The sequence below is a fragment of the Lynx canadensis genome, chromosome F1 (genome assembly GCF_007474595.2).
Source record: "Lynx canadensis isolate LIC74 chromosome F1, mLynCan4.pri.v2, whole genome shotgun sequence".
Classification (NCBI taxonomy): Eukaryota; Metazoa; Chordata; class Mammalia; order Carnivora; family Felidae; genus Lynx; species Lynx canadensis.
Window position 1 is genome coordinate 1,616,970 of NC_044319.2, and position 16,337 is coordinate 1,633,306.

Genomic DNA, 16,337 nt, shown 5'->3' on the forward strand with positions numbered 1-16,337 from the left:
TCAAATGCTTTTGAGCAAGGGCGCTAGCAAGATAAGTGGTAATTGAAGGAAATCATCTTATGGGCTGTTCATGAAAATGTGTTTCCGGCTGACTGCCTGCGGATAGTCTAATGGCCACTTCGTCCGACCAGCCTTACTTCAAAAACTCATCGGTTCCTCCAGGCTGGTCAGTGTATCTAGAATGACGACGTTCGGTCATTTTGTTAGAGAAGGAAACTGGATGTGACACAACATTTTCAGTGCAAAAAATAAATCAGAAAAGGATGAATCTTCAAGGGCCAAGCTCGTAAGAAAGCCTAGTGAGGAAGGTGGCATTTTACACAGTAACTTTAGTATCAAGAAATCCTGTACTTAGTTACTACATTTTTCTTGTCAACACAGTCCTCTGTTCAGGATGTGTAAATGGAGTGGTTACACACCATACGCGTACAAATGACAGTTAAACTCTTGAGGCAACATGAGAGTGACACTTGGTCTCAACAGTGAACGAACTGTCTTTCAGGTGGAAGAACACGTGCTGGCCTTGCAGGCGGCCTACAAAGACCTCGTGGCCAAAAAGCAGCTGCTAGCAAACAGAAGGAAACTGGCCACCAGGCGCCTGCAGTGTGCATCTGTCTTACTAACCAGCCTGGAAGGCGAGAAGGTGTGGCTCTCTCTGGCTTTATGTCCCGTCATTAATGGCTACTGGGCTTGGCGAACCCAAGATGTCACTTTCCCTGAAGCTCGTATCACGTACCTCCTCAAACTCTCTTCTCGTCCAGTCTTTTTTACTGAGATCAGCAGACACTCCTGATAAAAATAAAGGAGTCCTGGGGCACCTGGGTGGCTCAGTCGGTTGAGCGTCCAACTTCTGCTCAGGTCATGATCTCACGGTTCATGAGTTCGAACCCCGCGGCGGGCTCTGTGCTGATGGCTCAGAGCCTGGAGCCTGGTTCGGATTCTGTGTCTCCCTCTCTCTCTGCCCCTCCCCAACTTCTGCTCTGTCTCTCTGTCTCTCAAAAATGAATACATGTAAAAAAAAAATTTCTTTTAAATAAACAAAGGAGTCCTGGTCAAGTAGCCTTAAGACAGAGGGAACAGACTGCACAGATCAGACCTTACTTTCTCTTGCTCCCAAGACGTCAGTTCCCTTGTCTGATGAGGGGCACAGAGTCCGTGAGTATGTCATGAGCTCCCCGGTCCAGCGCAGGGACCACCCCCGCCGAACGCATGAAACAAGGGTGGCTGAAAGGGAGGGGATGTCATCAGGAAGGGAGAGGAACACCTCTAGAGATCTTTTATCTTCTGTTTTACATTCCCCCTGATCCTCCCTAAGCTTCAACCTCCTCCTCCGAAAGTGAAGTCAGTGGCTTTTGCTTAACAGGGTATTAGAAGTGCCAAGTGAGCCAAAGCATAAGAGACTGTTAAAAACTGAGAACAAACTGAGGGTTGATGGGGGGTGGGAGGGAGGGGAGGGTGGGTGATGGGTATTGAGTAGGGCACCTTTTGGGATGAGCACTGGGTGTTGAATGGAAACCAATTTGTCAATAAATTTCATATATAAAAAAAAAAAAAAAAAAAAAGAAGTGCCAAGTGAGATGTTCAAGGTAAAATGCCGGTTAGACATGTTAGGATTCGATAAATGCTGATCACTATTATTATTGAATATCATTAATAATACAATGAATTACTCTACTTATGTTAAAAGTTATCTTCATCACACAAAGGATTTGACATGGCTATCAGCCCTAACACACATGACACTGTTGACAAATCCAAGGGTAGGACTCGTGTTATCCTCAGAAAACAGTTTGTGTTATAATGTCCTCCATTACTCCCTTCGATGCAAACACCGATGAAAAGGGTCATAGTGGTAGCAACGCTGGGTCCCAGTGGAGGACCATGAATACCTAAATGTCTCATGATAGCATATTTGATGTCAAGTTTCAAGAGCTCACTTTTGTGTTAACATTTAGACTCAATGGCCAGAAACAATCGATCAAATAGACAAGAAGTTGGAAAGAATCTGGGGTGACGTGCTTCTTTCAGCAGCGTGCATCGTCTACAGCGGGGCGCTGACAGCAGAATTTCGCCAGTTGATTGTGAACAAATGGGAGACTCTCTGCACCGAAAACAGCATCCCTTTGTCGCCCAACTTTTCTTTAATTGAAGTCATGGCCCCAAACCACGAGGTACTAACGTATTTCTATTATCAGTTAAGGGGCTGCTGTTGTTGATTTGAATTCGGGGCGTAAGTGCATTTTGTTTTGGCTTAGATCTTTTCCACAACTTGTTTTAACAAAGGAAAATACTGAATTTTGTTCCGGGTCTTTAAAAAAAAATTGTTTTTTAAATTATAGTTCTTTTTCTTTTTATTTTTTTTTTAACATTTATTTATTTTTGAGACAGAGAGCATGAATGGGGGAGGGTCAGAGAGAGGGAGACACAGAATCTGAAACAGGCTCCAGGCTCTGAGCCGTCAGCACAGAGCCCGACGCGGGGCGCAAACTCACAGACCGCGAGATCATGACCTGAGACAAAGTCAGACGCTTAACCGACTGAGCCACCCAGGCGCCCCTTTTAAATTATAGTTCTAATGCCTCAGTTCCATCTCTTTCCCATCCTCTGGGCAAAAGTCACAGAATATCCTCTTACTCGTTGTAATCCTCCCGACCTACCCTAAGAAGTATAGCCAGTTTCTCTCCCAGAAACCCCTTTCATTAATAAAATTGGTGAACTTACTGAACCACAGGTAGTGTTCTTAGAAAGAGCCAAAAATATAGACCTCACATTTATCCACGTATCAATAAATATTTGTTGTCTATCTATGTTGAAAGGATAAAAAAAGAAATACCTCTTTTTTAATTCATCCCCAAAGAGTAATTTTAGATTGATTCCCCCAGTGATAACTCAACTTAAACTGACTGTCCAATCTATTAAAGTCTCAGAAGCAGATACTGGCTTCTCATTTTCATAATAGTAGTAACCAACTTAAGCCCAAACATATCCGTAATTACATTAGATGTAAACAGTCTTAAAGGTCCGTATGTGTGCCAGGACAAACAGTGACACCAAAGGAGAACAGAGAGCCCAAAACAGGCCCATACACACACGGACAAAGCTGATATTACAGTGCAGGGAAGAATGGGTAGTCTTTTCAGTAAATAGGGCTGAGTAATTGAATATCTGGAAGGAAGGAAGGAAGGAAGGAAGGAAGGGAGGGAGGGAGAGAGGGAGGGAGGGAGGAAGGAGAGAGAGAGAGAGAGAGAGAGAAAGAAAGAGAAAGAAAAAGAAAGAAAGAAAGAAAGAAAGAAAGAAAGAAAGAAAGAAAAAGAAAGAAAGAAAGAAAGGGAAAAATTTGACCATGACCTCACACCAAACATAAAAAGTCAACTGCAGTTGAACTGTGGACCCAACTGTGGAAGACATAGGAATAAAGCATAATTTAGGAGAGTATGTTCATGACCCAGGTTAAGAAAAGATTTTTCAAGCAGAACTAACCATAAAGGAAAACATTAATCGAATTACATTAAAATTTACACCTTCTGTTCATCCAAAGACACCACTGAGAGGGTGTAAAGAGAAGTCAAAGAACAGGAGAGGATATTTGTAACACCAGAGTTCAACAAAGGGCCGAAGCGTCCTAGCCGTGGTACAGTAACCACCAATCAATGAGCAAGAGACATTCAACCCAGTAAATAAATGGGCGAGAGCCTTGAACAGGTCGCTCACAAGAGACTATGCAAATAGCCAATAAATATTTGAAAGGGGCTTACCATCACTATTCATTGGGGGAATGAGAGTTAACTCTAGAGATATCACAACACATCAGCCAAAGGACTAAAATCTGAAAGACTAACAATATTAAGAGTCAGCACGGATCTGGAGTAACAAATTCTCATATACTGCTCGTGAGAATACAAAATGCTAAAATCATCTTAGAAAGCTGACTTTAGCTACAAGTATTAAAAATCCACATACCCTAAGACCCAGCATTCCTAGGTGTTTCCCCAAAGAAATGCATATATACGTTGATCAAAAGAACATAAAAGAACGTTCACTGTGGCATTGTTTTAGCCAAAAACTTGAGACACAATCCAAGTGCCCTCCCCAATAGGACGGATAAATAAATAAGCCTGGGTATGTTCATATAGTGGATACTGTTGGAGCACTACACCCACGAAGCCAGACAGAAAAGGGGATATACTTTAACTTTCCTTGATCGAAAGTTCCAAAATTAGCAAAATGAAACTATAGGAATACATACTTCAGTAAGGCAATAAGGAAAAGCATGAAAGTCGGGGGCATGATTAATTTTTTAAAATACAAGCTCTGGGGGCGCCTGGGTGGCTCTGTCGGTTAAGCATCCAACCTCGGCTCATGTCACGATCTCACGGTTTAGGAGTTCAAGCCCCACGTCAGGCTCTCTGCTGACAGCACGGAGCCTGCTTCGGATCCTCTATCCCTGCCCCTCTGCACCTTCCCCACTCACGCCCTCTCTCTCAAAAATGAATACACATTTAAAAAAAAATCCAGAAGCAATTACTGAAGCTTTCTTAAAAAATAATAATAATAATATAAAGTAGAAACTCGAGTCAGCAGCTTATATCTCTGTCCACGCTGACCTCTACTCCACGCCTCTATTTGGGGGCAGTCTGTGCCCCAGTCAGCGGGACTCCCTGTGGTTTTCAGGATTCTTCGCCCCCTCATGTTTCCTTCTATGTAGACGTCAAGAGCACACAGTTCTTCACAGGCTTAAACAAAATATTCTTCTTTCTTTCAAAACTGAAAAGTATCCTTGGCTCCTCACGGGGATGCCCTGGCGCCTCTCCCTGGAATGTCTCTGCTGTCCTTTCCTTCCCCGACCTCCATGGGCCTTCTGGGCTTTTTTCTCCCAACCTGCTGAGACTGCCAGGAAACCCGGATGAAGTTTATCCATTGGAGTCAGCTTCGGAGTCAAACCCTCGGTCTGCCTCTTACTCTGACGGCACGACCGCGGGCGAAGCCCAGTTCCTCCTCCTGAGAAGTGAGGGCTGCAGCAGTGTAACTAGACGATGACGTGTGTCCTTGGCGGCGGCGGGTGTGCGGTGGCCGCCGCGCCTCCATCTGTACGATTCTGTGGCGTTGCGCGTGTCACAGACGCATCGGAGCCCAGCGTCCTTGGGAACAGGCGCCCGTCCTATTTCATATCGATCTCCCGTCGCATCTTTGTCGTGAGGGCCGCTCCTCCGTCCTGATGAACAGAAAGGGGTAATTTAGCGAATAGTTACCCGGAATTCGTATCCCGGTGTTTTAAATGATTCATGTCCTCACTCCTTTTAAACGTCATTTGCTTTTTCTAAAGCAGTGGCCCTGTAGGGTGCCTCAGTGTCCCGTAGGGACGGCACGAGCAGGCGTGCGGAGCAGTGGAAGCACTGACGCTCTCATTCCAGATCCGCCGGTGGCATTCTCAGGGGCTCCCGCTCGGTCAGTATTCAGCGGAGAACGCCATCTTGACCAGGAACAGCCTGCAGTGGCCACTGCTGATTGACCCACATAAGCAGGCTCACAACTGGATCCGGCAGACGGAAGGGTCCAGGCTGCAGGAGCTCTCCATGGAGGACGGCAGCCACATCCAAACTATTGAAAATGCTGTGAAGACAGGAGGGAGTGTCCTCTTGCAGGTATTTGGACGGAATGGCCTAGCTCCCTAATTCTGTGCGGCTGCAGTGTAGACCGTGCACCGAGCGTAGACTCCCCTAATTCCCTGCAGCTGCAGTATAGACCGTATGCACCGAGCACAGACTCCCCTAATTCGTGCAGCTGCAGTATAGACCGTATGCAACCGAGCATAGACCCCCTAATTCCCTGCAGCTGCAGTATAGACCGTATGCACCGAGCATAGACTCCCCTAATTCATGCAGGTGCAGTATAGACCGTATGCACCGAGCACAGACTCCCCTAATTCGTGCAGCTGCAGGATAGACCATGCACCGAGCATGGACCCCCTAATTCCCTGCAGCTGCAGTATAGACCGTATGCACCAAGCATAGACTCCCCTAATTCGTGCAGCTGCAGTATAGACCATGCACCGAGCATGGACCCCCTAATTCCCTGCAGCTGCAGTATAGACCATATGCACCGAGCACAGACTCCCCTAATTCGTGCAGCTGCAGTATAGACCGTATGCACCGAGCACAGACTCCCCTAATTCGTGCAGCTGCAGGATAGACCATGCACCGAGCATGGACCCCCTAATTCCCTGCAGCTGCAGTATAGACCGTATGCACCGAGCATAGACTCCCCTAATTCGTGCAGCTGCAGTATAGACCGTATGCACCGAGCACAGACTCCCCTAATTCGTGCAGCTGCAGGATAGACCGTATGCACCGAGCACAGACTCCCCTAATTCGTGCAGCTGCAGTATAGACCGTATGCACCGAGCACAGACTCCCCTAATTCGTGCAGCTGCAGGATAGACCATGCACCGAGCATGGACCCCCTAATTCCCTGCAGCTGCAGTATAGACCGTATGCACCGAGCACAGACTCCCCTAATTCGTGCAGCTGCAGTATAGACCGTATGCACCGAGCATAGACCCCCTAATTCGTGCAGCTGCAGTATAGACCGTATGCACCGAGCACAGACTCCCCTAATTCGTGCAGCTGCAGTATAGACCGTATGCACCGAGCATAGACCCCCTAATTCGTGCAGCTGCAGTATAGACCGTATGCACCGAGCACAGACTCCCCTAATTCGTGCAGCTGCAGGATAGACCATGCACTGAGCATGGACCCCCTAATTCCCTGCAGCTGCAGTATAGACCGTATGCACCGAGCACAGACTCCCCTAATTCGTGCAGCTGCAGGATAGACCGTATGCACCGAGCACAGACTCCCCTAATTCGTGCAGCTGCAGTATAGACCGTATGCACCGAGCATAGACTCCCCTAATTCCCTGCAGCTGCAGTATAGACCACGCGCCGAGCATAGAGACTAAAAGCTTTTAATTACAGGTAGCTTTGTCAAGGGAAAAGTAATAAGTACATACGTACAGTGACTTTTCGATGTTCAGTTCTCTCAGATCAGGCTTTCTTTGGTGCCCAAGTACTAACAAGATTTACATTTTTAAATGCTGTGACTTTCCAACTGACTTATTTATTATAAGATGAACTTTTTATTTACGTCTGTTGGGTCTTTCAGAATCTCCCTGAAACATTAGCTCCAAGTTTAAAGGCAATTTTGAAGAAGGAGATCTATCAGAAAAGAGGACAATATTTCATAAGGGTTGAGGATTCTGAGATCGAATACAATTCCCAATTTAGGTAATGTCTCTCACAGTTAAATTGAGTCAGATGTTTGTATTCTCTAAGATCGATATCGTGGAAGGCCCTGTGCCTCAGTCCTGGTGAGCTTTTCCTGGAGGAAATGGTGAGATTGCGTTTGGAATGTTTGGTTTGTGTTTCCGGGGCACATTCATCAGTACACAGAAGAGAGAACGGAGTTTTGTTCATCAAGCCGTTCCCAACCAGCATTTTCCGTGCCGTGCCTGATAAAACCTGGGGCAAGAGGGGTCCCCAGAAAGGTGTGGTCACTCGACCCCACTTGATCTGTTTGCGTCACATCTGATTTCGGCAGGAAAAGCTTCTGCTCCTTTATCAAACAAAATCCGTACTGGATATGTGGAGGGAGCAGGGAGAGATTTTGCCTGGTCCGATGAAAACGTTTCCATGTTCCCGGCAGTTAGGGACCTTCAGGAACTCTGCCCCCCCCCCCACTCCCCGACCAGCCAACTTAGCCAAGGACTTTTATACAGTCACATTGAACACTATAAAAATGCAGTTCCCGAGGGAACGAGACATTTGAGTTGCCAGAGACAAGCACTCTCCCCGTGAACTCATAACCAGCAGGTCGTTATGTAGGGAGTGATCAGCACAGGGGAGTTAGAAGCTGGGTTTACTGGTACCCAGCCCCGTGCGCTTAACTGCGCTATGGGGGCTCTGACACGCTGGGTCCTCACCTGGTCCTGGTGGTCAGTGGGTCGATCTGTCGGTCAGCGGGTCCTCGCCCCCGGGCAGGGTCCCAAAGTCTGGCTCCTCACCACCCTCTTGCAGCCGGGAATCCCCTCTCCCAGCCTCCCTCCTTCGGTTAAGAAAACATTTTGCAAAGTACAGTTATGTTCCTCCAAACAACATTCTAGGGATTTGATAGGTGTCACTCAAAAAAGGGGTCCCATAGTTTTGAAAAGCGCGAGGTTAAAGAAGGTTAGACAGGAGGCTTTTTCCCTCGAGGACTTAAGACCCCTGATTTAACAAACACTCTCCGGGACACAGCCGACAAATTACGGATTGAGCAACAGCCCCAGGAATGAATGAAGCAATGTCCTGCTGAGTGGACAGCCCGGTGCCCGTGTCTGAATGGTGTGTGTGAGGAGGGGGTGGAGGGCACGGTCGCGGAGGGCAGACTGGCGACAGGTCCCCGCTCTGTCACTTTCTGGCCGTGGACTGTGAGCAGCTTACGTGGACCCTCGCAGCCCCCATTCCACCCTGTATAAAATGGGACGAGGAATCGCCCCTGCTGTATTGGGGTATCGGGTCATGTGGAGACCACACAAGACCCAGGATCACTCCTGACCCTCCCCCCGGGCACCACCCTGCTCCAGGCCACCATCACCTCTCCCATGTTAACCAGTCTCCCGCTTCCTTCTCCCGCATCCCCACCCCCACCCTGGTTACTGTCCAGGCGGCAGCTGGAGGGGCCCGTTGGAGAAGGCCGGCCACCCTCTGCCCCCAGCTTCCGTGGGGCTCTCACTCGGTGCAAACACCACGGTGCTGACGGTCCCCAGAGGGCAGGTCAGGGCTCCTACTAGTTAGTTAACACTTTTCTCTCCTCTGTCCCGATGCGGGGACCAAATATGGTCGGAACGTAATCTGTGGCTGTATTTTATTTTAAGTTATAAATAGCAAATTCATTCACAGAGTATAGATTGAGAGCCTATTTTGCATACAGGGCTGAACAACACTAAAAATTAACCGTGTCTGCTTCCGGGAGAAATATTTCTTTCCATTATTTCATAAATTAGTTTCCTTTGTTTTCCTGCCGCCGCGGGGCCTTTGAATAACTGGCGTCTTTCTCATGCTTTAGGTTGTTCATTTCCACAGAGGTAGACAACCCCCATCTTCCTCCGTCGGTCTATAACTTTGTTACCGTGATCAACTTCACCTTAACGTTCCGAGATTTGCAGGATCAACTCCTTTCTACGGTATTAACTCACGAAGTTCCTCACTTAGAAAGTCAACGTTTCCAGTTGTCGGAGAGTATATCCCTTGATGCTGGGACCCTTGAAGAGCTAGAAGCACAAACGTTAAATGTACTGGAGACCGTGCAAGGTTAGTAAAGGTGTTTCGTGGCATTGGGAGACCTTTGCTGACTCCGTGAAGGACAGAAGAAAAGCCAGAAGGGCCCTATTCTGAATCGGTACCAAAAATACCACATCTGCCGTTTCCACCGGAGAACTGATTGATGGGGGTGAAACACCCTGTCTCTAAAATGAAATGCGGTCCCACCTCTGTGTCAGCTCGTCATGCCGCAGGACATTCGCCACGAGGCAGTCAATAGAAGTTGTAAGAAAAATCCTACAGAGGCTGGCGGGTGCCTCCTTGTTCTCTGCCATTTACGTCAGTTGTCTGACATCTGTTCTACGTGTCAGGTTAGACTGGAGACCTAAAGAGTAGGTTTCCCCATGAATTCATCGCTAACATATACAAGGCCATACTGCGGTGACTCGTGTGTGTCCCATTAAAAGATGGTGTTTGTTACAACAGCAGTAGAAACGGTTTTCCTCTTCGACACAGGAAGTAGCTAAGAAACCATACTCTTTACATTTCAACAAAATAATTTCTAAACAGCTAAAGATGGGCATTACAACTTCCCGGGGCGCACTGGCTGCTCTGCCCCTGAAGGGGTCCTGGATCCCCAGTTTCAACACGCAGGATGGGGGTGCGCTCACGCGAGCAAGCATGAGACGCTAGACGGGTGTCCTACGGGTGCCGCCATCCGACACTGTCTACCCGGAGCCGGCATCAGATTCCCTTCCCCTTACGGTTTCAGTCCCACGAGACCGCCCCCTCCCCACAGACGGGCTTCAGATCCCAAGTTCCAGCAACCCCTCCTGAGGTCTGATTCATTTGCTGGAGCGCTCACAGAGCCCAGGAAACCCGTTTGCTGTCTGGATTCCTGGTCTCTTGTGAAAGGATGGAACTCGGACCAGCCAGGTGGGCGTAGACGAGGTCCGGGGAGGGTGCGGCTGCCACGTTAACCCTCTGTCCACCGCCCTCCCTCCCGGTGAGGTGATCCGCTGTCCTTAGGTGGAGTCCAGAGTCACCTCGCTAACCTAACAAAACACACCTTTCTTACCCTCTTCTGTCCTTTAGAAATCCCCAGGGTTTTCAGAGCTCTCAGCCGGGAGGAAGACCTCGTGTATATCTCTTATTATAGGTCACAGGGTCACAGCTCATCTGAGGTCACGTACTTGTTATCTAACAGTGGGTTCCTGTTCGTTCTCTCTCTTTACTGGCGACTCTGGGGCTCGACCGACTCTCAGATGCTTTCGTTCCTACTAAGGATAGACTACATTCCTTCCTGTTCTAACCACAGCCATTACGCTATTTCTGTGTAATGTACGGCTAAGCCATGCTTCTGTTAATGACAAGACCAGTCACATGGACCAGGTTGTCACGTCTGTTTCCCTCGGGAGGTGGAATGAGTCAGCAGCAAAAGCAGGACACGTAGGTCTTAGGTGACACACAGAAGGCGACACGGTTGGTCCGACTCACAAGTCCCGTTTCATGAACCGCTATATGCAACTGTCACGTTTGGGCTATAACTTTTGTCTACATTGAACCAAAGACAGACTTGATGAGACAAAAGGAAAGTTGTTTCTGCTAACACACATCGGCACACGCCCGCACACGCCCACACACGTCCACACATGCCCGCACACGTCCGCACACGTCCACACACGTCCGCACACGCCCGCACAGCGTGTCATTATGCCTTTGGTGCTTATTCCTACCGCTTGTTCCTCATGGTAGAGTCTGAGGGTTTTTTTTTTTTTTAAGTTTATTTATTTTGAAAGAGAAAGAGCACAAGCGGGGGAAGGGCAGAGAAAGAGAGAGAGAGAGAGAGAGAGAGAGAGAGAGACAGAATCCCAAGCAGGCTCCACACTGCCAGCAGAGAGCCCAGCACAGGGCTCAGTCCCACAAACTGTGAGATCTTGACCTGAGCCGAGATCAAGAGTCGGGTGCTCAACTGACTGAGCCCCCCTGGTGCCCCTCTGAGATTTTTGTAAAGACTAACCTTTTACTAATAGTGGTTATAATTTTACCAGTAGTGGTCATAATAAAAATTGTTCTGGAAAAAAAACTAAAGAGACTCCTTGACTCAGTACATATTTTTTCTTCCCTTTTTCCAAGTTTTAGTAAAGTAGATCATCCTTACTATCTCTTTGTAAATATTCTGTCTTTACTGTGGCTCCCCAACCGCTGTGGGAAACCCAGGTAGAGTGGGGACTATGAGAGGTAGCCCACAGCCGAGGTCCAGACATCACTTAGGAAGCATCACCGAAATCAAGAAGCATGTGGTATCCCAGTCGTGGAATGTGATAATCCCATCATTCCTTAAAATGATCATGTGAAGCTAGGCTTAGTTCTAGATACCACATTTTAAGAGGGCTCTTTTCAAACCAAGGTGTCCCAAGGTAAGCATCAAGGACAGTGAGGAGTCTATCAATCATATCATTTACAAAAGCACCTGAGGAAAATGGGAATGTTTTGTTCATAAAATAATAGAATTTATGATGGAAATATGAGAATCATCCTAAATATTCAAAAAGGATAGAATTATTCTGTATTTCTAGAGCAATGCCTTTTCAAAAGATAAGTTGTAGCCTGATAGTGGAATGAGAAATCACTTTCCTTGGTCATTATCAACTTGATTTGCTTAACAAAATAGAATACAATAGAAAATATCAGAGTACATCACAGGAAATAATGAGGCACTTGTTATTTTCTGGAAATTTGGTTTTCATTTCCTTCTGTCCTTCGGACAGAATGGCAAGTTATTATGTGCTTACAGTAAAAATAGAACCCACATGGGGTGCTCAGTTGGTTAAGCATCCGACTTCAGCTCAGATCATGATCTCACGGTTCATGGGTTCAAGCCCCACATCAGGTTCTGTGCTGACAGCTCGGAGCCTGGAACCTGCTTGAGTTGTGTGTCTCCCTCTCTGTCTGCCCCTCTCCTACTCATTCATTTCTCTCTCTCTCTCTCTCTCTCTCTCTCTCTGTCAAAAATCTATAAAAATTAAAAATCGAACCCACACACACTGAAATAATATAAAGAAGAGATAAGTGGGGGGGGGGGGTACATGTGTGCTATTAACCAGATTATTCAGAAATATGACTCAGTTAAGAGCCCATCTCCAAAATAAAACCACCAAAAAAGTCAACTGTAAAAACTCTTACAGAGGGGCACCTGGGTGGCTCAGTCGGTTAAGCATCCAATGCTTGATTTCAAGCTCAGGTCATGATCCTGGGTCCGTGGGATCGAGCCCCACATCAGGCTCTGTGCTGACAGTGTGGAGCCTGCTTGGGATTCTCTCTCTCTCTCCATCTCCTCAATCTCTCTCTCTCTCTCTCTCTCTCTCTCTCTCTCTCTTTCAAAATAAACTTGAAAAAAGAAACTCTTTAGAGAAAGATTTGAGGATGAGGGAATGAACTGTGTTTAACATTCCCATGGTTTTTATTCATTCAAATTCATTTTTTGTCTGTAGCACGTGTGTTAGATGATGAGGAAATTGTAGACATCTTAAGAAAATCCAAAACGGCTTCAAATGAGATTTCCAAGCGCATCAAAGCGACAGAAAAAGCAGAAAGTGAAATCCAAGCGCTGCGGGAACACTACCGGTCTGTCGCGACTCGAGGCGCCCTGCTCTACTTCCTCGTGGCCGGGCTCGCCCGCCTCAACTCCATGTACCAGTTCTCCCTGGACTGGTTTCGCCAGGTGTTCGTTCGATCAGTAGCTCCCCGAAGCAAAGAACAGGAACACGGCCTGAAGAGGGAGAAAACGTCTCAGAAAAAAGTTGGTGATATCACAGACCTCGCCAAGGAACCAAAGTTCGAGAGCGACAGGCATCTCTTGGAGAAACATCTTCAACAGTCAGTAGATGTGCTGACAAGAAATGTTTTTAAGGTGAGACCTTCTCTTCTGTGACTTTTACAGACTTCTGTACGGGAGGAGGGCTAGTCTGACGTTAACATTTCCCCCTAGGTGGTGTCCTCAGCTCTGTTTCACCAACACAAGCTGTGTTTCTCCTTCCGGCTTTGCACCACGATCATGCAGAATAATGCTGGGGGCAGTCCAGTGCCGGATGACATCGGGTCCCTACCGGACGAAGAATGGGACATCTTCTTACATTCCGACACGTTGACGAACGTTAAAGGTGTGATGCCCCAGCCTAGACTTCACAGTAAGTAAAAGGTCCTTGCTCTGGGTTCAGCAAAAACCTGTTAAAAACGTGTTTCCCTGAAAAACCCTGAGAGATGTTTAAGGTGCTCCGAGCCGGTGTTCCTATATGGACTAAACTAAAAGTAGCTTCAGGTCAAGTGTGACGTGTGATTCATCCTTGTATCTTCATCCGTTGAGCATATAATTGGTGCTTAGTAATTGTTGAAGAAGTGAATGAATGAATGAATGGCGTTTCCTGTGGTTATTGTAATCCTGTTGTATTACACCGAATGCCCAGTGCTGGTCATTAAGGACACAGGCACACACACGTACACACACACACACACACACACACTGATTAAATACCACCTAGAGCGAAACTTTACCCCTCCTAACCACAGTCCCCCTCAGTTTCTTGTGAAAATTCCTTGAAAATTTGAATCACAAAAAATCATGCTTCTGCAAAATGGTTAGCAAAACCACGTAAGTGCGGGATCTTTTCAAATCCTCCTGTGCTGCACATTTTTAAATATATTTATTTCTTAAATTGTGGTAAAATACACACAGCATAGAATTCACCTTCTCAGCTATTTTTAAGCATGCAGTTCAATGGCACATCGTAGTGCTGTGTTGGGACCTTAAGTCACAGGAAGTGTCCAGTTAAAGGTCGTCTGATGCTGTCCCCGAGGGAGAAGAGGGGCTGGTTTGGAATGTCCTCTGTCAAGTTTTTGAGACTATTAGCAGAGCATAGAAGTCAGAAGGGAAATACAAAAGAATTGCTCTTGAGGACACCAGACGTTTGGATAGTTTTGTTTTGCTTTTCGTTTGTTTTTATTTTACTGAAGCCTGGTATGCGGATGTTTGGTAAATGACTGTTGAGTCAGTAAATGTTCTTATGAGTTTATTAAGATTGCTTTGCTTGCAGAAAAACAGACAATAACTCAGTATCTTGGGGCGTCTGGGTAGCTCAGTCAGTTGAGTGTCCGACTTTGGCTCAGGTCGTGATCTCGGGGTTCGCGAGTTCGAGCCCCGCGTCGGGCTCTGTGCTGACGGCTCGGAGCCTGGAGCCTGCTTCGGGTTCTGTGTCTCCGTCTCTCTCTGCCCCTCCCCTGCTCATGCTTCTCTCTCTATCAAAAATAAAAACATTAAAATTTTTTTAATAACTCAATATCTTAAACCAAAAAATAAAATAAAATAAAAATGTTGAGAAGGAGTCTGGGGTATCTCAGGAAACAGCAAGGAAAGTACGCAGAGCCACGCAGCAGCACGAGAAGAGCGGCGACTGCTGTCACCACAACTCAGCGCCCGACAGTCCTCGGTCAGACTCCACGGGTCCGAGAGGGCGGGTCTGCGCGCCACAGCCCCAGTCAGGGACCCACTCCCGAACCCCTCACCTGTGACCAGGAGACAAGGCCGGCAGCCAAACAGCCAGCCCACCGGCATCCCCTGCACTCGGAACCCTGAAAACATCTCCAGTGTATTTAAAGAAACAACAAACTTTAATAGCTTCCTTTATTATTATTATTATTATTATTATTATTATTATTATTATATAAGCAGCATGTGTTTATTAAGCAAACCATTACAACCTACAGAGAAGCAAAAAGAAGCAAATGAATCTTACGTAATTCCACAGTCCTGAGATAATCGCTGTTAGTATTTTTTGTGGTTTTTCCTTCCACTAGTTTTCCTCCCTATATGTCTTCTTTACATACGTTCATACTCGTATAGGAATACTCCTGTATTCTTTAAGGTGACTTTGCTGAACAGACTTACACCTAACCTTTTTCAAATTAATGACATGTCACAAGTAGCTTCCTCTGTCAGGAAATACACTTTTAATGTCTACACGACATTCCAGTTTTTGAATGGACCAAAACTCAAGTAACCACTCTCTTAAGTTAGAGACTTGGGTCTCGAAGCACTATGATTGACATATAAAGTATCCTTTTCTGTCCACATGGAGTGAAACTAGAAATCGATATCATATGAAAAATCCAAAATGTGGATATTAAATAACATACTCTTAACCAATGGGTCAAAGAAGTCACAAGGGAAATTAGAAAATATCTTGAGACAAATAAAAATGAAAACAATACATCACTTATGGGATACAGCAAAAGCAATAGTAAGAGAGAAGTTTATAACTATAAATGCATACAATAAAAAAAAAACAGGTCTCAGGGCGTCTGGATGGCTCAGTCAGTTAAGTGTCCAACTTCGGCTCAGGTCATGATGTCGTGGTCCGTGAGTTCGAGCCCCATATCAGGCTCTGTGCTGACAGCTCAGTCCAGAGCCTGCTTCCGATTCTATGTCTCCCTCTCTCTCACTCCTGCTCATGCTCTGTCTCTCTCTCTTTCTCTCTCTGTCTCTCTTAAAAATAAATAAAACATTAAAAAATATTTTAAGGGGCGCCTGGGTGGCTCAGTTGGTTAAGCATCCGACTTCAGCTCAGGTCGTGATCTCACGGTTCGTGGGTTCGAGCCCCGCGTCGGGCTCTGTGCCGACAGCTCAGAGCCTGGAGCCTGCTTCGGCTTCTGTGTCTCCCTCTCTCTGGCCCTCCCCAACTCACGCTCTGTCTCTCTCTCTCTCAAAAACTAAATAAACATTAAAAAAAAATTTTTTTTAATATTTTAAAAAAACAGGTCTCAAATAAACTACCTCAAAGAACTAGCGAAAACAAAGAACTAACTAAACACAAAGCTAGCAGAAGGAAAGAAACAGGAAAGAATGAAGCACAAATAAAATAGAGAATTAAAAAATAGAAAAGAAAACCTATAGCTGGCTTCTTGAAAATATCAACAAAATTAACAAAGTCTAAGCTAGATTAAGAAAATAAGACTTGAATAAAATCAGAAATGAAAGCAGGAACAT

At 46.3% G+C, this 16,337-nt stretch overlaps 1 protein-coding gene across 1 annotated transcript in view; it reads left to right on the top strand.

Moving 5' to 3' along the window:
• LOC116737838 (dynein heavy chain 14, axonemal-like) overlaps nucleotides 1–16,337 on the top strand; it is a 45,005-nt gene that overhangs the window by 24,440 nt on the left and 4,228 nt on the right. The window contains exons 6-12 of the mRNA XM_032591730.1: nucleotides 503–643; nucleotides 1,956–2,171; nucleotides 5,412–5,642; nucleotides 7,161–7,282; nucleotides 9,102–9,346; nucleotides 12,790–13,208; nucleotides 13,287–13,485. Coding sequence (XP_032447621.1) covers nucleotides 503–643; nucleotides 1,956–2,171; nucleotides 5,412–5,642; nucleotides 7,161–7,282; nucleotides 9,102–9,346; nucleotides 12,790–13,208; nucleotides 13,287–13,485 — 1,573 coding nt within the window. The remainder of the gene's footprint in view (nucleotides 1–502; nucleotides 644–1,955; nucleotides 2,172–5,411; nucleotides 5,643–7,160; nucleotides 7,283–9,101; nucleotides 9,347–12,789; nucleotides 13,209–13,286; nucleotides 13,486–16,337) is intronic.